Below are 21,648 nucleotides of genomic sequence, written 5' to 3'. Positions count from 1 at the left end.
TGCTGCCATGAGATGGGATTTGGTGGCAATGAAGGCACCAAAAGTCTCCTGACGTTTTGAAAAATGAGTTCACAGTGGAAACTGGAGGCCAGATAGACCTTTTTTTTCACTGAAGACATTTCCCAGAAGGAAGAGCATAGCTGTAAATAATGAAATGAATGATGGCTGAATTCCATTTAGTTGCTTCAGTTTCAGGACATATTGTATATGGCTTATTGGGACACTTGAATAAAACTCAGCTATCATTCATGTTATTAGTAACACAGCTGTGTTTTTCCCACAAGGAAAAGTCAAACAGTCTGCTGTGAAAAAACAGTCAAGCAAAGTCAGGAAACATACATTTTCAAGAGCGGTTTGACTTGTTTCCACATGAACCAAAGTACTGGGAAGGCCCAACTGAATATTCATGGAACAAATTTGTAGTCCAGCTTTCTGTATGTTGTCACTCAAACTAAGGAGTTAGTTCAGGACTTTTGGCATCGGACAGTTTGGTTGGACCACCCCAAACTCAATGCTCACATGTTGGATATACAGCAGAACTTGAATGCAAAACAAATCTTCAAAAGAAAGGTTGCTAGAATTGTGAAATTTCCAGATATTGGGTTGCTTTGTTACCCCACATGTCGCCAGTTGGTAATTATAATCTCATCTGAGGTCACTGGTGTAACTGATACAATTACCCAGGGGAAAACATATCCTCAGATGACATGAGTGCAGCATAAGTATAAGCACTATTAAGTTGGAAACACATTTTCGAGGCATTTGTCTATTTTTATTCTCCTGACAGACTGAAGGACTGATGGAGGAACTTAAAAAGCTGAAGGCCAAAACAAAAAACAAGTTTCTTCGAAAACTCAAGGGAGGCACACAGCTGCCAACACACAGCTGAGCATCTGAAGGGACACACAAAGACACAGTGACACACGCATACAGCAGTTCTTTCTGTACACCCACGCATGCACACAAAAACACACACAAGCCAAGTATGTCTGGACACCCATTGGGGTCCCTTGTATGTAGGTCATTCTACATGGGGAATATTACTGCGCTACAGCTGTGTCCTTCTCTGCAGCACCGTGCGCAACACGCGCAAAGACACGCACGTGCACATGAATAAAATCGTATGCGCACTCACGCGTGCGCGGGAGACGAGCCACAAACATGGTACATGTGCTAACACACACGCACGCAGCAGAAGAGATAGGAGCAGACAGCTCTATTTTTTCTTCAGCTATTGTCAGACGAAGGACTAACTCCACCATCCCCCCAACACACTGCATCGCTCCCATATTCAACATGACATTTCCTTCAAAAAAAAAAAAAAGACGGGAAAAAAAGAAAAAGAAACGAGAGTTCCACCTTGGAACTAGCTGGTTCTGTTGAGTGCTATCATATTGAATTACACGGATGCGCTGTCAGTGGCTTTCTAGGTATATTGGCTTTAGCTAGCGGGGAGTAAATGTCATAATGATATAGTGAAATGACTGTGAAAGGACATTGGTGACAAGTTTAACAGGGGCAAGAGGTGGGGGAGAGTTGAGTGGGTGTACTGGCGGGATATTCAGACAAACATCCAAATATATTTAGAGCGAGTGCTGCGTCGCCTGGCTGATGTTTGACCTTCCTCAATGCAGATGATCCAGGAGCTGCGCGCTGATTTTGAAAGTCTGCTCCAGTCAGAGCGAATCAGGGATGTCAGTGTGCAGTCTGCTGACAGCTCAACGCTCTAGACAAGTAAAGCCGAACGCTTGCCGTGGGACGCACGTTGTGACTTTTTTCTGCACTATTTCCTGCCGTATCATAATTGCAGAACATATGAAACAGTATAAATGAAAGTGACATCAACAGCATTGATACGGTGGGTGGTGATAAAAAAAAAAAAAGGTGCAGCTCGTGACACACAGGAAACAGGAAGCCTAACTCGCCAACGATATGGCAATGACTTTCAAAAATGCAACTTTAGCTTGGATTTGGTAAGCGTTGGACAAAATTTGCACATCAGAAAGGTTTATACAGTGAACGAGGTTCCTGGATTAGAGCTTAGAGACGAGCTTAGCGTCTGCATATCAGTGGCATCCTGGAGAAACAATTCTATTCTTAATACCACCTTTTATGTTTTTGCATCACTCGAGGACAGAGCCCCACTGTTGACAGTGCCTTGTCATGGACATAAACTGGAGCAAAAACGAACGCTCGCATGCTTTTCTTATCTCTTACTACGTGTCATACATAATTCAGCTCTCTGTCTGCCCACATTTAGCACTAGTTTATTTTCTAGTCTTATGAATAAAGTTTTTTCGTGGATCAGGTATCCCTTTATTAGCCTGTTAATTTGTTTTATATATGCTGTATCACCTTGTGCTAATAGAAAAAAATCAACTTGCCATCTAAGCACAGGCAAAATGGAAGTTTTACTACCAAAAAGGAGCTCTACGTTTCCCTTTAATTGACAGAGTGTGCAGCTATCAGCACTCAGGAATCAGGCCGGCAAACTCGAGTGAGATGAAAAAGGTGATGGAAACCGAGCCCCTGTAGGAGAGGGGGCATGCCGGGGGGCAATTTCAACATATAAAAGAAGAATTCCGGTGCACTCTGAGGTGAAAATATGGGAAAATAAACAGGTTTTCTGCTGTGGGTAGCTTGCAAAGGCCTCAAAAACATCTTGACTGTAGCACAATCCCTGCTAACCTGCTCCTTATTGCACAGACAGAGACCATGAAATTCACTTCAACAGCAGAATGTTTAGTGCTGAAATCATGAATCAAACAGCCAGTCGACAGAAAATTAATCGACAGCAATTCTGGTCATCAATTATTGACGTGACATATCTTTAACTTTGGGACTGTTGGTACAACAAAACATTTGAAGATGTCAGCTTTAACAATGGGAAATGAACTGACATTTTAGAGACTGACAGGTTAATTGAGACTAAAAGTGTTAATTGAAGCCTCAAACTTCAGTCAATCTTTCTTCCTCGCCCACATCTGTCCTTCACTAGAATGGCTCAAGTGATGCTGGCAGTGAGAAACACCTGTGATTGCTGTGTGATGCAGTATAAATGTTCGGTTTACCTCCACAGGATTTCTTTTTCCAAACAAGTTTATTTTCTTGTTTCGTGGAACCTTGCAAACTGCTTCATCTGGCACGGACGATATTAATCAGATATGCCAGAAGAAGAGTATTCTCGTCTTTGTTTGCCGTGGCAAGCTTAACATCAGTCTCAGAACAACACTAAATGTAGGGAGAGGTGTGCAGAGCAGTGGTGATGAGCATAGCTTCCATTAGAGTGGAGGGTGTGTGGCGGATTTTCTGAGGTTGGGCACGTTATATTTTGTGTATTATTAAAAGTCTACATCATCAAAGCAGAAGCTAATAAAAATACATGAAAAATGGAGATGGCACTGAGGGACTTAAAAACTTCTCAAATCTAAAACCAGCAGCACCTGCAGCAAAGAATTGCTGACGCCTGCACAGCTGTTGATGTGGATACGCTTCAGCGGATAGAAAGAAACACGGTCTTCAATCTGCAGACACGTCTGGAGGTTCACTGTGGTCATGTTGAGCGTATTATAGGAACAAGTGAATGATTTCCCAGTGACTTGCGGCATTTTCAAACACTGAATGGATCTAGCTGAACATTAACGGCACTGAAATGGTGCAAAATGTGCAGATCTGTGCTTTGTTTTTTGAAGGTACATGTCATATATATTTATCAGGGTTCTGGTTCATGTGACTAAGCTAAACTTCCACTGCAGGCTCGCTGAAGGCCAATGAAGATCATCATGTTAATTAAGCATTACATATTTAACAGCAGCCTTGGTGTGCACCCTCAATGGAGCGTATCCTGTATCTGTCAGAGGAAATTGTTTGGAAAAGATATGAGGGGTTATTCATATAACTCAACAACAAGGTTAGAGTGGCATTATGGGCTGAGATTGTTCGGCTGAAATGCTTTCATATTCATAAAAACAAATGACTGGGTCAGTGTGGATATACCAAGTAGTGGTACTTTTATAAATTGTTTTTGGAATAAATTCTGAAAACTGACCCAGTTCTTTAATGAATAAGGAAGATAAGAAATACAAAAATTACATTAAGCAGTAAGTCTACCATGAAGGTCTCAGCCCATAATATCGAGCCAGTTCTATTTCAGATAATCTATGCCGTGCATGCTGGTACAAAATGGGTCACAAAAGTGCAACATTTTAGAAAGTCAAAGTCACGTTAGACCAAAGTGCCGCTGATGGAGACAGAGATGAAGAGACAGAGGAGGCAGAGTCGTGATCTGACCGTGACTTTGTGTTGTCCGGTGAGGTTGGGCCATTCACACAGCAGCTGGCTCTCAGACAGGGTGAGGACGCAGGGAGTTTCTCCAATCAGCACCGTGTAGTTGAGGCGACTGTTACCCGGAGCCGCTGGGATCAGGTTGCGACCCTGAACACACACACACACAGAGACATGTGGTGAGGAGAGGCATTCGGCTCATTTATTTTCACACCGGCCTGATCAAATTGTAGGAAACACTTGTTAAATATTTCACTTAAAGCCAGTGAAATACCATCCTTTCCTTGATTTTCAACTTAACAAAGAGCTATGTTCACAATGACTCTGGTGGCATGCTTCTTTGATGACAGTCGCACTTGTTTCTCTAAATGAATGCAGAGAAATGAGTCAGTGACAATACCATTGCTCATTTAGAAACCCTCTTGTTAGCAAATCCCACTAAACACAGGTCACATGTATAACTACACAGCTGTTTTTTTTTTTTAGGCTCAGTTACTTCCTCAAACAGCTGGGACTGTAGTTTTTAGCAACAGGAGTAAATAGTACCTTTGTTTTCAGCACACTTTTTCAGAGTATAGGAACAACAATGGAGCTCTGTGGCGCAGAGGAAGAAAATATATCAGGCTTTGGATACACAGATAATACCTGTCATTAAGATCAATTCATAGTTGGTTTTGGTATTTTCATTGGATTTTTTGTTGACAATAAAATATATAGACATAAAACAAGATTTATCACTTCAGCTTAAACAGCTTGTTTACTCATTTTCAAGCATCAATTGTTTGCTAACAACTCTAGAATTGCTGATGTGCATTTCTTATTCATCTGCTTGTTGTTTTACGCTATGAAATGTGCTTTTCTGCGATGGAATATTCACATTTTGTATTCAGTATTGAAATATTTCAGTAAATTAAGCCAAAAACCGGAGAAAATAAATAAGACAAGAAGATTAAGGTGAGGAAGAGAGCAAAGAGCACTGCTGCGTACTGTATATACTGTGTAGAGGCAGATGGGAGGCCAACACACTCTCACCCACAGACCGTTTTGTCCACTAAATCGGATTCCACACATAAAGCGTGTGTAAATTCTAACATTTGTCAGTTTCAGCTCCAGTTTTTCATTTCTATATCAAGTGCACTGGTTCCAATTTGACACACACTTTGCCTGTGATGGAAGGGGGGCAGTTAGCGGTGTGAAAAGAAAGACCCTGCATAACATCAGGAAAACAAAAAGCAACAGGGGGAAAGATGAATACAAAGAAAACAAGACAGATAGGAAACGTGGCAGGAAAGCATCAGGAGAGCAGGCACGAGGAGCGGAGAGAGCAGAGACAAGTTTATGAGAGGGGTAGAAAAAGATGAAAGGGATATACTCTAAAGTGAGAGAGAAGAAGGGATTGAGCTGAAAACAGAGCCGGCGAGCGAGCGAGATAGACAGAGTGAGGGAGAGAGAGAGGAGATAGCTGCCGTGTCTCCCGCTGGCTTAGCAGTGGGTCGCAGAGACAGACTCCGTTTTCCAATCCCATCGTCTCTGCAGGCCGCCACCCGGCCCCGCTCTGCAACCCTGTAAACATGCATCCCATTCCACCTCGCAAACATACACACACACACACACACACACACACACAGCCTGCTCGCCACACACACACACGCAGAGATCAAGCCACACATGCACTCAAGTCGAAGCCACACATGGAGCTGTTGCCACACACGCACACTACAGGCAAGAAGCATCGTGCAGGGATACGATCTCGGAAAACACAAACACACACACAGGAAAGCACTCACGAAACACCGAGACCAGATAAATGTTTTTTTTCTTGCTGACACACCTCAGTAAAAACACACCCGACACTTCAGATGAGAAATTAATTGCGTGGCGAGCGCAGTGCACGCATCTCTGAGAAATGCAGCCCCCACATCCCACCCCGCCAAATTGCATTTTTGTCCATCTCATCAGTGCTTCCAATGGGTAGGCAGTTCCTCCAACAAGCCAAGCAGGAGATTTGGCAATTACTGAGAGGCTCTTTGCTAATAAATTATCATTTAAGAAATAAATTACGACGGTTACGCTGCTTTCAATCTCTTCATGGAAATGAACAGCGTAACACCCTCTCTGTGATAACATAAGAGATAGTCGAGGCAAAGTCTGGCAGAAGATAAAAGCACTGAAGACTGGATTCAATGCAGATATAACACTCCGATGTGACACTGATCTGAAAGAAATGATTATATTGTCCCTTTATTGTGCCAAGTGTAGACTCTCATGACAGATGAAGTAAAACCATTTTACGCTACTTGGAGTCAGTAGTTAAGAAATTGCATTTTCACCTCTTTCCAGTCACTGATCTGCTGGCTATTTCTCTTATTTTGGCATTAGTAATAGCACTTTTACCTGTATATTCCCTCCCACTCTAATTCCTCTCTAGCCACTCTTTGACTAAATATTTCAGGTGAGCTCCATGAGATAACACTCTGACACATACACACAACTCAGAAATTGGCAATTAATTTCATATACTTATGTCCAATCACTGTTAATGAAAATGAAAACCAATATAATCCAAATCCCCTGGACTGCGGGCCTGTGTGCTTCCACGCTGCCCTTCCAGCACTCGAAATTAATTACACAAATTGAAAGGACTGTTATTTCAGAGGGCTCGAGGCTGCAGAGGAGGATGGCAGTCAAAGAAGTTGCTCTTAGTTACTGAAGGACAGAAATTGGCCTTGGAAGGTGTGGATGTTTGCTTTCAGCTTTCAATTATGAATTTGTGAGATTTTTTTTCTTTCCCCTCTGAGAGACCTTGTAAACACATTTGTGAGCTTTTCTCTTGCTTGTGTGGAAAAAAGATGTCAGTGAATGTGTGTTGGTGTGTGTGGGCTTTGCCATTATTAATACAAGATAGGTTCAATATGTTTGAGACTCTTGCAGTCAACCTGAAAGTAGAAAAAACCTTGGGAGAAAAACATCTACTGCTACTTGAGACCTAGGCTCAAATAAAATATTTAGAATGTGTGTACAAGTCTACATATACGTTCTGCATGTGAACACTCTTTTTTGTGGGGCTGCTCAGCATCAATACTCTGTTAAAAATCAATAATAGTTAAAAAAAAAAAAAAAACCCTGAAAACTTAGTATCTTGTATACAGTATCCATATTATTGTTGGCTAAATCTACCTTTACCTCCGTTTGCACTTAAAAAACAGCATCCAGTGTTTTGCACTGCAAGGCGATACAGGCACTGACCATCTGCTAAACCCCTTCCCCAAACTGTGGTTGTCGAATCATAGCAACTGTCACAAAGTGCGGCAGATCTGTCAAGCTTGGGATTTCTCCACATGGTGAAGCAGTGTGCATGTGAGTTGCAGTCAGGATGATAATGGTGCCTGCCGAGGTTGAGCAGAGAGCGCAAACTAAATACAGAGGTAATCTATCTTAACGTTACTTCCAAGGCCAAAGAGCACATCATTGGTTTGCGGGAATATGGGCTGTTAGAGCACATTTACTGTGTAGTATCTGGTGCTGTGTGGACACCAATCCTGGATGCTGTTAGAATTTAAGGAACTTTTAGCTGCTCTGTCCTGATTTTTATTTGTGCAATATCATTCCGGTAGCCATCATGTGAATATACCAACTATAACATACATCATAACAAAATGCTCACCTAAAACGACGAGCTGTAAACTTTTAAGATTCACTCAGAAACAGGGTTTTGAACAAACTCAAAGGTTAACGTTGGTGTAATTGACGAGCTAGCTACAGCTGACAAAATCTGCCACTGACAGTTGTCATTAGCAAACAGAATCTATTGTGGCTGAAAAGAAATCAAAAGCTTTTGTCCACCTTTGTCTGAAATCAAGGACCAATTGTTTCAAAAATGACTAAGACTTTGGGGTGGCATCTGCTGTTATCATTGTGAACTGCCTATGTGTCATGCAAGAACAGAAAGTTTGACAGGAACAGTAACTGAGGGGAAGCTTGGTGAAAGGTCTGTTCATACGATTCCCAATCGAATCTGACCTGATGGTTCAATATAAGGTGCAGGGATGCTCTGCAGATTCATCCATCATTAAAGTACACATCAGCCAACATATGGTAAAACTCGGATCACAAATAAACTGAAATGCACAGGCAGGCCGAGAAAAGTCTCTCAAATATAACACTTCTGCCCCTCTGACCTTGAGTATGAGCGGTGATGTGGGTTTGAGCTCCAGTATTCCCGTGGGACTCAGCGGTTCAAATACAGGGTCGGGGTAATAGCTGAACGTCTCGTTGACCACCACCAGAGCATTCACGTTGTCCATGTAGAACCCGATCTCATCCGGCCCGGTGCCGGTCTCAGAAAAACCCAGCTCTGAATCTGCCACCGATGGAGCCAGGCACATCATGACTGAGTTGTTATACACTGTGCAGTTCTGAAAACAAGACAAGAACAAGAGAATTTATGGCTTACGTCTTAGTCAGTGGGTGAATCTGCTATAAATGAGTCAGGAAAACTCCTTATGTCTGTTTGTATGAAGCTATAAACAAAGCAATCTGATTGCTTCTGATAATAATCTAGTTAGTATTTTGTTTAAAAGAGAATATCAGGTATAAAAGCTTCCTTTTCAAATACTGAATATAATCTGCTGGCTATAATTGTCTTTTAAAGGAGACCTGTGGGGTGTAACATTGTTTTGTAAGCCAATGCGCTGTAAAACTACAATGCTGTTTACCCTTTGGAAATGTAAATTGGTTGCAAATTTATCAATTGTTAACAATGGGCAATGTGCTGGGCCTTTGCTCATACCTTCTCATTATCCACATATTCAATATCATTGCCTTGGAGAATACATGAAGACATGATGACATGGCCATGTTTGGTTCAATTTATAGAACTGCTTGGAGGGCCAAACTATAGTTTTCAAACCATTTACTACACATGTATTTTACATTGATAGTAAGAAGAAGAAAATGTAAGAATCAAATAAACAAAACAAGATGCTTCTTGTTTGCCTCCATGTTTTTTTTTATCTTTCTGACAACATACTTTGCGGCTGCATTGCTATTCTGTCAAGGCAAGTCTTGCTTGGAAGACATGATGATTTTCATTGTGATGAAATACTTATCTCAAGCAAGTCAAGGCAAGCTGGCTGTCATTGAATAAGAAAGGCTGTCAGGATGAAAAACCTATTGAAAAATGTAAAACTCTATAGTGTGTTTTGGAAAATGGCTGTCAGTTAAGTATTCATGATTTGTAATAAATGGGCGACAACATTAAAAAACATCAGCATGGTCCTTTAAGTGTGAAGTAGCACTTTGATGAAGGATTGTGTGGGATGCATCGTGTAGGCCGTTCGCCTCAATAAACGACGGCTTTATCAGCAGGTTGAAGTGCCTTAGTATTGTTTGAAGTTCAGTTCTTAACCCCGACAACTAAAGAGCTTGAACTCACACTGACAATCACCAAAGTGCTTTGTGAGCCTCTTCTATAGAATTGATAAAACGCCTCAACTCTTCAAATGGAACTTCAGGTTTTGCATGGACTTTTTTCTTCCGTCTTCATCCCCCCAAAAAACAATCTCTGTCTCTCTTTCTTTCACTCACACACACAGTCTCTCATTTTGTCTCTTTCTTTTTGTGACACAAACACTCATGCGGTGCGGTGACGTTTGAAAAGCTATGTGGCCTGAGGTAGCGTCAGATGTCTGAAGCTGTAGCTCTAGAGAGAGGAGACGTGAGCAACACACAGAGACAGACTGTCTGCCACCTTCAGTGGCTCTATAAAAGTTGTCTGCAGATGTGTGGAGGGGTATATCTGAATAAATCAGTTAATGTATGTACTGCATGTGTGTGTAAATCTGAATAACGTAGACCGCATATACTTTATATTCACATATATACACACATAAATATGCATATGAGCTTGTGTATGCCACTGTGTGTCTGCACTGGCTGCAGTGTTTGTCCGTGTGCTTGTGCTGTGTGTGTTTATATGTGTGTGTCTGTGTTTATGTGGTGTGTGTGTCATTCACATCAATACTCACATGAAAGGACTCTGCCTGCCCGTACTTGGCCCTGATTTTTGGTTCTTTGATGGTTGCGAGGTTGGTCCCGCTCACTGTCAGCAGGGTCCCACCACTGCAGGGACACAGAGGAAGAGAGTAAGAGAAGAAGACGAAGAAATGTCCAGTGGGCTAACAAATCTCAGCCAGATTCAGAGGTATTTCTGATTGGTCGTGGCAAAATTTACATGCAAAATGTACATTACTGCAGCTTGCATCTGCAGGAAGCAGTGTGACAAACATCCTCAAAGAAAGTCTGTTCATATAACGCTCATAATAAGAGTTTATTGCAAATAACATTGTGAGACAGTCACAACTTGCAGCCAGCATAACATTTGCTATTTTGCCAAAAAACAGATGAAATACATCAGCAACAGTTTACTGACTTCTCCAGTATCAATACAGTTTTTGCAAATTGTCTGTACATTAATAATTTCCAAATTATGTTAAGAAAAGAAAAAGCTGAATAACATGAAATAGAATAAATAATAGAAGACAGGATGTGTGAAACTGTGTAGTTCAGCTCTCCATTAGTGCACCTGTTCAGAAAAGTATAGGCTGACCACTTTGCAGGAAAGAAAGGAAAGAAAGTTTGGCTCCAAGTGTATAGTGGAGTGCCCTGGGCATCAGGTAGGACTTAGACACGAACCCTTTGTAATGGAGTTTACAGAGAGAAAGTAGAGAATGAGAACACAAGGGAGCATCTGTGTGAGTCAAAGTCAAAGAGAAAGAGAGAGTAAGAGGCAGAGTGAGAAATCTGAGAGAGTGGGAACGGTCCACAGAGATACTCTACATACTCTAATCACAACTCTATACACAGTAAATATGTGTTTGCCTTGAGTTGGTGAAGGTCACTGGACTGAATCCAGTAAATAATGATGCCAGAACTTGGTTCAAGCCCCAAGTTTAATTTCGTTGGTGACTAGGGTGTGAAGGCAGACTCACACCCACTTGGTGTAGAAATGTCTATTTGGTTGGATCAATTCTTCAAAGATTTCACTCTTTTCTCAATGACTGCAAATGCATGTAGATTTGAAACAACAGCTGACTGGTTTGCAAATCCCACCAGTCAAATTGGAGTTTGTGATGCAAGTCTTGGGAAAATCCTAAGTATGCTTCAGTGGTTTTCCATGTTGGTCTAAACGGAAATGATTGGTGGACTTGTTTCCTTTGATGACCTCCCACAATGCAGGATTACAAGTGCTGGGATCATGAAGTGCACAGAAAAATCTTTGTCATAGGGGGACTCACTTTAAAAGACAATGGAGTTATTTTGTCCTTTTCACTGCTACCCTTAAATGAAAAATGAAAGATGTCACACTTTTTCGATACCTACCTTGTTTTACAGTGGCAGCACCCACCTCTGAGTACTCTACTCTGCTTCCTGCTAGGACATCATTGCTGTCTACACTATCTGTGCTTCTGAAAAATATACTGTGTAAGATTCCATATTGTGTGTCTTTCTGCAGGTTTCTCGCTGCCTGGGGGAGATGTACTGTAGTCTTTCACAACAGCTGTCTGAAATAAAAGGCTTCACATCAAACCTTGTGTCACAGACAGTGTGTACCTCCCTTACGGCACACTGGACACCAAAGCATTTTTGAAACATTCAGTGGGCATTCAATGGGTATTTTGGGCGCTGGTAAAGATTTTAGTTCAAACACCCACTGCCAACATCCACAGTTATGATATTTCACTTAAAAAGGAATCTCGTCTCTCCACAGACATCTTACATGCTGGATGTGGAGACTAATGCACCTCATTGTGGAGCATAACCCCAAAGTGTTATTTCAAACATCTGAAAACCAGACATCTTGGTATACCTTAACCAATCATCTCTGCTGACCTGTACACTCTGGAGTCCCCCATATATCGACGGGAGCCGGCCCTATAAAATGGCAGTATACTGTCCATGTTCTTAATCTCTTTGTCTCTATTCCTTATCAAGCATTTTCTAAGGATTCATAATAACTTGGGTGGCTTTGAGTAATCCATAAAGTCTGTATTGCCTCTATGTGAGAGTGATGGACCTGTCGCATAAAGTATCCCTCGGACTTTCTGCCATTTGACACAAACATCAGGAGTACGTATTTTCACCACTTTTACCTTTTGCAGATGCAAGTGGAAAAATGGTGACTGCATCAATTACCCATTACTTCTGAATTGTAGGGATCACGATGTGATGGCAAGAGCTGACAACCTTTTCTATCTTTACACCAGTCAAACTCAAGATAGGGCAAGGTATGTCGAGTTCTACTTCCCTGACAAGGGAGGCATTACTTCCCTGTGGTAGTCTCAGTTGTAGCTAAATCAGCAGAAGTTCTAGCACTCCCTGCAAGATCAGATAATTGATCTCAGCAAACATGTCTGAAGGCTATTACAGGGATCATACAGGCAGGATTTAAGACAATGAATGAGCATCATGCCACTCACTGAGGCATTGGGCACACCTTTGTCCCTGGCTTGGCTTGCAGTTCAGTAAATATCCTCTCCAACTCTCCACCACAAAAAGATAACAAGGTACATTCCTTCTGGTGGGTTTCCATGTATTACCACTGATTTTTGTAATATGCAGGTGTCTTTTCATTATAGACATTCATTTGACACATCCACAATGACTTAGTGTACAAGCACCAGCAACAGTGATATGAAGACATGAAGCAGAAAGCAAAGCCTCAAATATCTTGGGTAGCCTGGCTGGCTAACGCTAGACTCACTCTGATCTGAGAAGACTTAAAAGTTCAGTAAACTGTAAAGATAGGGAGGGAAGGGGAGTAAGCGATAAAGGTAGATGTACCATCTCTGGTGTTTTGGCAGACAAAAGTATGCGAGTCTGGCTATTCTATTCAGTTAGAGATTTTTTTTTCTTCTTCTTTTGGCAGGTTGCATCTTACTGGCTAAGGAGAAACAGTGCCATTCATCCTCTTTGGATAACAGCACAATGTGTAAAATGTGATTGCAAATGTTTTGACAGCTGACGTAGGTGTACAGTATTTCTCTTGTTTGCTTCACTTTTTCTGATACTGTATTCTTGTCATTTCTACTACAGCACTGTAATCTCTTCAAGAGCCTCAGCTTAAGCAACTGGTAGTGAGACACTTCAATTCACTGTGGCTGAGTGCCACCCTGAAACTCTGCCATGATGTGGTGAAATGAATTTTGTACAAATCAAGTCTGTTCTGTTGAGCAGAGTCTAATTAATGTTAAGAAGTTTAGGTTGTAATAAGATGTATTGTAACTTTCATCTAAACTGCTCTAATGATTTTTTAATCTCATCCCACTTTGAATACCAATTAGCTTTCTGACTGTCACAGTAAGATAATGTACTCTTGGATTAGATTGGACTGTTGCCATGATTTATTTATATTTCAATAGTCAATATATTACATGTTTATCTTAAGTTCTCATGATTGTGAGACAAAGCACCATCTTAATTCACGTCTTGACCACAAATTGTTGCATGGGCAGTACTCCCATTCCAATACCTGTTACATCCTGTAAACTGTGTTTGCACATGTACTTCATGAGATGACAACAAAGGAAAAAAATGACCTAGCATTTTATTACTGTGCTCTTTATAAGGCAGCTGATTAACACTGAAGCAATGGAGCAGGGGCCACATTCAATTGAACAGATTTTTAAGAAGATATTGACACCATTGCCACAAATGCATCATGGGACAAGACACACTCCAGTTACAACACTGCTCCTCCTCCCCTTCCTTTCCCCCTCCTCCTCAGCTTGATGTATATTTGTGCTGAGTCCCTCTGTCCCCGTTGCTCCTCTCTTTGTCTAAGTGAGTCTCTTTAGCTCAGGTACATGCTTCAGGGAACAGACAACAAGACAATCAGAATAAACTCGCAGGGATAGCTGGGGAAATCCAACCACTGCTGTTAGTATTTTTCTCTGTCTGCTCTCCTTCTCTTACCATCCCTGTCCAGTCTTTCTGTTTTACTGCCCCCTCTGTTTTCCTATTTCCCATCCTCTCTTCGTTCTAGTCCTCCTCTCACTGACTGTCAAATATTTCTCATACATTTTTTCTACAGCTGATGCTTAAAAGCTTCCCTGAAAGTCACACTGCCTCGAGTGAAAACACAGATTTTGATTAAATCAAAAGGGAGAAGATTAGCTCGACATTATAAATTCAAACAGAAATAATAAGACTTGGTCACATCAGCATTACAAAGGGCAACATTTAGTAGTTAAATCAGTTCATTGAAATGGAATTCACTGAATTCACTTGTGGGGGTGAAATTTGCATGAATCTTTTACTTCAAGTCAATTTTTGATGAACTTTGCCACTTAAGTTTGTGGCATTCACAAATAGGCAGTCCAAAATGGAGGAAGCTATCACAGCTATCATAATGTAGCTGTGTTGAACTGTTAGATTCAAGTAAACCTAATTTGGGGTATACAATGTCCTAGAAAACAGGCATGATTTGTTGAAAGTTATGTAACAAATGGTGAATGTATGAATATAAAGAATCTTTTCAATGAACTATGAACTGAATGTCCTTTAGCAATAAAGCTAATGAGCTCACAAACTGATGCCAGTTAACTGACTGACTTTTTCCCTCTTCAGCAAGTCTTTATGGAATGAAATGATGGACAATCCTGGGAACAAAGTCCGTAAAAAACACAGTATAGAGATTATAGAAAATAAATTTGGAGGCCTACTACTGACTGACTAATGCTAGCATGTTCTCAGCTTGCTGTAATGTCAGTCATTAGCTCAACAACATGATTTCACCAGCTCTCCCTGCCTCCATGCCACCAAGTATGTGCCTAGTTTGTGAACACATGTGGATAAACTTTGTTGTGAAACTTTCCAGTGTGTCAACAGTACACCCACTTTTGTTATGGTTACCATTAAGCACCTGCACTGGAGTAGTAGGGGTATTCAGTGCCTTGCTTAGGGGCACCTGGGCAGTACTTGCTAAAAGAGTGGCAGGTCCCATACCCATCTACTTTATACACCCAGCTAGTTTGGGAGAAGATTTGAATATTTAGAAATTGGTTTTCTAACCTCTGTTACTGCCCAAATAACTTTCCTCAGTATCCCAGATGAGCACTCCTCATTGATTTGTTTTTGAAGTGCTCTGTCTTCCTCCTAAATGGAATATCATCAGCCAAGCACAATGATAATGCCTCCTCCCCTTCTCTCTTCTCACCATCTTTTATCTCTCTTGCTCTCATCACCCAAGCACGATGATAATGCTCTGCAGGCGTGCATGTATTCGCACAAAGTGTCTGCCTTTGTGAGTCAGACATGAACCAATATGATATCACATCTGACTGGTTCGCTACACTTTCTACCTGAGCCAACATGTGATACCGTGAGAGAGGGCACTGGCTGAAACACATCAGCTAAATGAAAGCTTCCTCTAGCTGGAAGCAACACACACGCTTTGTCTAGAACAGTTTTCTCGCTGTTTGTGAGGTGTGTGTGTTGTTTGGTGGTTTTTCTCAGCCAGATGGAGGACGAATCTGGGGCCAAGCACTGCAGACTCTGGGAATCAGTGGGGTGTGCGTCTCTGTGTGTGTGTGTGTGTGTGTGTGTGTGTGTGTGTGTGTGTGTGTGTGTGTGTGTGCGTGCGTGCGTGCGTGCGTGCGTGCGTGTGTGTGTGTGTGTCTCTCTCTCTCTGTGTGTGTCTTCTTTTGTGCAGGACCGTTACCCCTGGGTGAGCTTCCTGAAGTAGAGCCCCAGTTTAGAACTCCACACACACATACAAAAACAACCTCATAGTGGGTGTGCAGGGCAGCGATTGGGCCTCAGCTGTTGCTTGGCCAGTCCTACTGGGCAAAAGGAACAGGGCAGGATTCATCAACACTCTTTTCTAACAAGCGCCGCATCTATCTGCTACCATCTACTGATGAGTCACCACAGGGAAGAAAACAACACAGAGAAGGACAGAAAGGAGCAAGGGGGAGGAGGTAAAATGAAGGGAAGTAGGACAAGATAGCTGCATGTGTCAATATCTTGAAATAAATTAAGAGGACAAGGAATTAAAGAAAATGCAGAATAACAGAGAGAATATAGAGAGGAAATGTATACAAACAGGTGAGACAGAGTCTTAGTCACTGCAACATCACAGGAGTTTGTAATAGACAAAAATATTTTACAGGAAAATCTTGACCTTCATCAACAGCTGGCATCCAGCTCTTAGAGATACACTTGAACATCCAGAGGACCGACAGATGCCAATGATCAGAGGGTGTTTGCGATTGCAATTAATACCAGGGTAGTGGGAGGGAAATCAAACACATATGCTCCTCAGTAGGATTAAAATGACTGATTAGTCCAAGCAATATTAAACTCATCAAACTTCCCAAAGTATATACATACATATATAAACAGAATCCAGGCTGAATGGGGCTTCAGAAAAGCCAAGGAGGTAATGGCTAGGTTCTTCACAACTGAACTAAGTCTCCATCATGAACACATAGCGTGTGTGTGTGTGTGTGTGTGTGTGTGTGTGTGTGTGTGTGTGTGGCCTCCCTGCCTGTAAATTGACTTTAATTTGAAAGTCTTTGCTTGTGTGTGTGATCTCTGGTGGCACTCCTGTCATGTTTAATGGTCAGCAGTGGAGGGTCTTTATTCATTTAGCTGAGGATATATAGTACTGCACGACAGGCTGTGGAAAGCTGAGTATCAAACTTGGTGAGTTGCATTAGTTCAGGCAGAGAACTTCAGTCTCACACAACATCGGCTGATCAGTATTAGCTTAACATTCAAAAAAGTAATGGGCTGTATAATATGACAAGCTCATGCTCTCCATTTTCCGATCACCCACACTGCTGCTATAATGATTTCCTCCACTAAAAAATGTCTTGCTTGAGCCAGATGAAAAATCTGAAGGCACCGTCAATTTACCTCTATCCAAACCTGCTGTTAGAGCTCTCGCATAGCATTGCAGTATGCTGAACTGTTTTAAGAACACTTTCTCTAATTTGTCCTGCTCATGCTGCTATAGTGGTTTAAACACCAAGGTCCAAACCTGGCACTCAAGCCACTAGCCTTTCAAAATATCCACAATGCATTCATTTTTGGGTCGGCGCATTTATTGAGCTCCCCGCAGGAACTCTCCAATGCTGTTTGGACCCATTTTAGGAACAACAGCCATTTGTTGCTGTAAGTAGTCAGATTTCCTCTCTCAACCAAACGCTGTTATTTGGTCAGATGGTAAGTTGCCCGAACACAAGATATTGCGTCATGCCAGTCTGTCTAAAAGCTCTGGTGGGGATACAAATGGGCGCTGTGAACATAATGGATTAAATACAGGAAATGAATTAAACTAAAGTAAACCAGAGGGGCTTACCTGGCAATGCTCCAGTCAGGTTCAATCCTCAGGACTGTGGGGTCGTCAGTGTAGTTAAACTTGACCTCTGGGTTTCTGAGCTCAGCGTCGTCGATGTCCACCAACACTGACGCGCTGCCCGGTGCTATTCCAGCTGGTGTAACGCACACTATCTCACGGGCATTCCTCCTGGATGAACAGATGACAGAAAAGTTTGACAAAGGTGATTCTACACCCATGCACAGACAGATGACTGGAGGGTGGACAAAATTAACTAACAGAGTGTAAAGCTAAAATCCAAACAATGACTTGTCACAAGAAGCTGTTGTGACCTGGTGTTTGAAAGATATTGAGGCTCTTCCTTCTCATGGAAAATTCTAGTAAACAGATCTAAGACAGAAAACACAGAACACAGAATGCAGAGAAAAAAACCAGTGAAGGGAAATTATTTTGGAGAAAAAGACAATTGATACTTCAACAGAGAGACCAACAGAGGGAGGCCCTCGACGATATCCCGAAAAGAAGCTGTCTGGTGGAGCGAGATCACTCGAAAGACAGAATTATAATAATAGAGAGGCAATGATTACTTTTTCGTGCCAGGGCATTCCTTAAATACTGAGGGTCCAAGCTGAAGCATTGACATATTTAATGACTTGCTCATTGTGCTTGTAATTACCAGTGTCCAGCCTGGGAAGCCAATTAGTCTCATTCTCTTAAAACCATATTGTAACTCGCTAATTTGATTAGATAATTCCACTTGTGGCCAAAGTACTTGAGTCAGTGAGTCAGTCAAACCCTGCAAAATGAACACTCTCCTGGTCTGCTGGATCACTGCTTGTGACTACAGCGGTGTGAGCCATTAGCAACAATGTATACTGTGTGTGCGTTGTACTGGCTGTGGCCACATTTATAGCTGACATGTATGGTAACATGTGATCTATATTGGCTCTGCTGCATGGGCATACGCATTCACACCCAGTATCAATAACTGTTCCCTTTATCTCATATCTGCCTGCAATATGATTGGTTAAGCTGGCCTGGAAGAAATGCCATGTTCCAGGTGAATGGAAGCGATGTCATGGATGGGTATCACTCATTTTTAAATCCCTTTTATTGCAAGAGAAAACTTGCTAGCCGCTCTACAATGTGTTTGACTTAGTGGCAGCTAGTGGTGAGGTTGTAGACTGCGACAAAGTGTGTAGTAGAACCCATGGAGGCCACAAAAAGCATGAAAAACACGCAAGGTCTTCTCTGCAGTCACTGGTTTGTCCGTTCTGGGCCACTGTGGAAATATGGTGGTGCAACATGACAGACTCTGTGGAAGAGGACCTGCCCCATCTGAAGATATAATAAGCTCATTCTAAGATAATGAAAACACAATGATTCTTATTTTCAGGCGATTATACACTAATTATGAATATTATATTCCATTTCTGCCAATATATCTCTCTAAATCCTACCCACTGGACCTTAAAGTGACCTTTCGACTTGTTGGGTAGATTTTTTTCTTAAAAACGTGGTCACGCTCTAAGGATTGCATTTACACCTGGCTGAGATCCAATCATAATGTGAGCCAAACCACTGAAGGTGGTGTGAATCAGATCACATGGTGTAAATGAGGTCTGTATGTAAGGTTGTGTTGGATATATATCCAGCGAAAAATCTTGTTTCATTTAAAATCCAATTTATAAAAGCACAAAGAAAATACAGAAAAATCAACAAAGTGAAAAGTAAAATTGGAAAGTGGAATTATTTCACCTCAAAAAATGTCAAAACTTAAGTTGTTAAGATGACATTTTTGTAGTATTTGTCCACATTTGCAAAGGATGCGATATAATAACACTGTATATCATGACAGTATTTCTTTTATCTGAAAATTGATGTGTTTATTTTAGGGAGGATGAGAAAAATAGAGAAGTGAAGTCATGTTTAACAAAGTTTATACTGTACCTGCTATGATATGACAGGGCACACTGCTCACAAATACTGGGAGAGGGACGGAAAAACTTTGTATGTGCATGTATGTGCGTGTAATTTTGTCTGTGTGTGTGTGTGTGTGTGTGTGTGTGTGTGTGTGTGTGTGTGAGTGTGTGTGTCCATGCTTGCATTTCCCATAGGCAAAATAATATTTTCAATTGCAGTCTTCAGTGCAGTCCCCAGTAGCTACATTATCTAATATGTATTTAGCACAGTTGAGTGGTGGCTGCTTTTCTGGGCCATGACTTCACAGGAGCAATGTGTGTGTGTGTGTGTGTGTGTGTGTGTATATGCACTTTAATGTAGTGTTGCACATTCTATTGCCGCTATATACCATGGAAGTCAGAGAGACAGAAAGAGAGAGAGAAACGGAGAATCTACAATATCCCCACTCCCAAGTCCCTTGGCCTGTAACCATAGCAACCCCATTCACAAAGAACACATTGCCCTAGCAACCTTCACAAGATGCCACAAACACAGTCGCACAGTTAGGGTGTGACAGATAAAGACAGTCGAGGTGAGCGAACAGTTGTGGTGAAGAGGAATCTGTTGGATTACTGTGAGGAGGCTGCAGCAAAGCAGTGACTGCTGTGACATCAAAGCTAGCACACTGTTGCTTCAATAGAGATTAGCTATGAGAGGCTAATCCATGCATTTGACATGTGAGCAACTGTGGTGATAGTTTGGATTTCTTCATGCACCAGATTAGGGAGCGCCTGTGTGAGCGTGGACAAATAGATGCTGCGTGTCTGCAAGCGACAAGCGTAATATGCACGTACACGCATGTACCCACATGCACACACACATGCATGTATATTCATTCATGATCCCACACACACAAACAAACATCCTAACCTTACACATTGATTACATGCTTACATGTGCATGTAATATCTTTATGATAATGACATATTTTGTCATGCACACAAACACATCTTTAAACAGAGCATGTTTACTTATGCACATATTTTCTTTATCTTTATTCGTTCATTCCCTGTATTATCTACACAACCTTAAGTCATAATTATGAATTTGCTTTACTATCTTAAGTACTCATTTTTTGTCTTATTCTTATCTAAATCCTATTCTCCTCTGCTGCAATCAGTCCAATTACGCCACAAGGATAATTACCCTTTCATTTTGATTGAAAAACAAAATTGTTCCTTACTTTTTGAAGTAGCAGGGCTGCGGTCCAATGCTGACAGACACATAGCTTCCTGCATTGAGGTAGCTGCCCTCGATGGTGACCCGGGTGCCACCAGAAATGGGCCCCTGAGATGGCTGGATACGTGTGAAGTACGGAGTCTGGAGAAGAGAGAGCAAAAAAACAAGTTATTTCAGCCAATACACACAGCGTTTGAGAGGCATCATTCTCTTCAACGTAATGAGAAAAATCAAAGATATCGAGGAACAGCATTTAAATAAAAAACTAACCATCACTTACAAATTTAATCAAGATTCAAGCAATTACAGACCATAACCTACGTGACCTTGTTACGGTCTGTAATTGCAATATACCCATTGGACCACTGGAATTTTGAAAACAACAAAGCAGTGATGAGACGCCTCATGCAAAAACTATACAATTTGCAACACAATGAAGATTTATGCATAAATGAGATGAGGTTAAAAAAAAGTTATTTTAAGAGGTAATACTGGCAAAGTCACTGGGGCAATGCAAACATGTCAAAGTCTTGAAAACTAAATTCTGAGTGAAAACTGAAGAAATGTGAGGAAACCAAATTCATGAAATAAATAGTTACAAAACACTGGAAATTAGCTCTTTAGAGACAAAGTTTGACCATTCTTCATTAATAGCGTTCACAGATTGAACTCTTTCCTCAGTCATGTTTCATTCATCATCATTCATATAGAACAACCTGTCTACCCAATGACCCCTTGTTCAACTTTGGTCCTTACCACAAAGGTGAATGGCCTCGGCGACAGGGCTCTGTAGTCGTTGATGCAGTCTCTCACACACACCTCAACCTGAGCTTCTTGGACTCTGTAGCTGGTAGCGTCGTTCAGCAGACACACGATTCTGT

At 41.5% G+C, this 21,648-nt stretch overlaps 1 protein-coding gene across 2 annotated transcripts in view; it reads right to left on the bottom strand.

The window, feature by feature from the left end:
- The window catches only part of LOC143326616 (plexin-A1-like), a 249,698-nt gene that overhangs the window by 40,560 nt on the left and 187,490 nt on the right, over positions 1 to 21,648 (bottom strand). For both annotated transcript variants that reach the window (XM_076740331.1, XM_076740332.1), the window contains exons 14-19: positions 21,524 to 21,644; positions 20,772 to 20,908; positions 17,648 to 17,815; positions 10,311 to 10,404; positions 8,463 to 8,699; positions 4,291 to 4,434 (exon numbers count right to left, since the gene is read on the bottom strand). In XM_076740331.1, coding sequence (XP_076596446.1) covers positions 4,291 to 4,434; positions 8,463 to 8,699; positions 10,311 to 10,404; positions 17,648 to 17,815; positions 20,772 to 20,908; positions 21,524 to 21,644 — 901 coding nt within the window. The remainder of the gene's footprint in view (positions 1 to 4,290; positions 4,435 to 8,462; positions 8,700 to 10,310; positions 10,405 to 17,647; positions 17,816 to 20,771; positions 20,909 to 21,523; positions 21,645 to 21,648) is intronic.

Source organism: Chaetodon auriga, chromosome 10, assembly GCF_051107435.1.
Source record: "Chaetodon auriga isolate fChaAug3 chromosome 10, fChaAug3.hap1, whole genome shotgun sequence".
Taxonomy (NCBI): domain Eukaryota; kingdom Metazoa; phylum Chordata; class Actinopteri; order Chaetodontiformes; family Chaetodontidae; genus Chaetodon; species Chaetodon auriga.
Note: the sequence above shows the minus strand (reverse complement) of the source record. Positions and strands in the feature narration are given on the sequence as shown.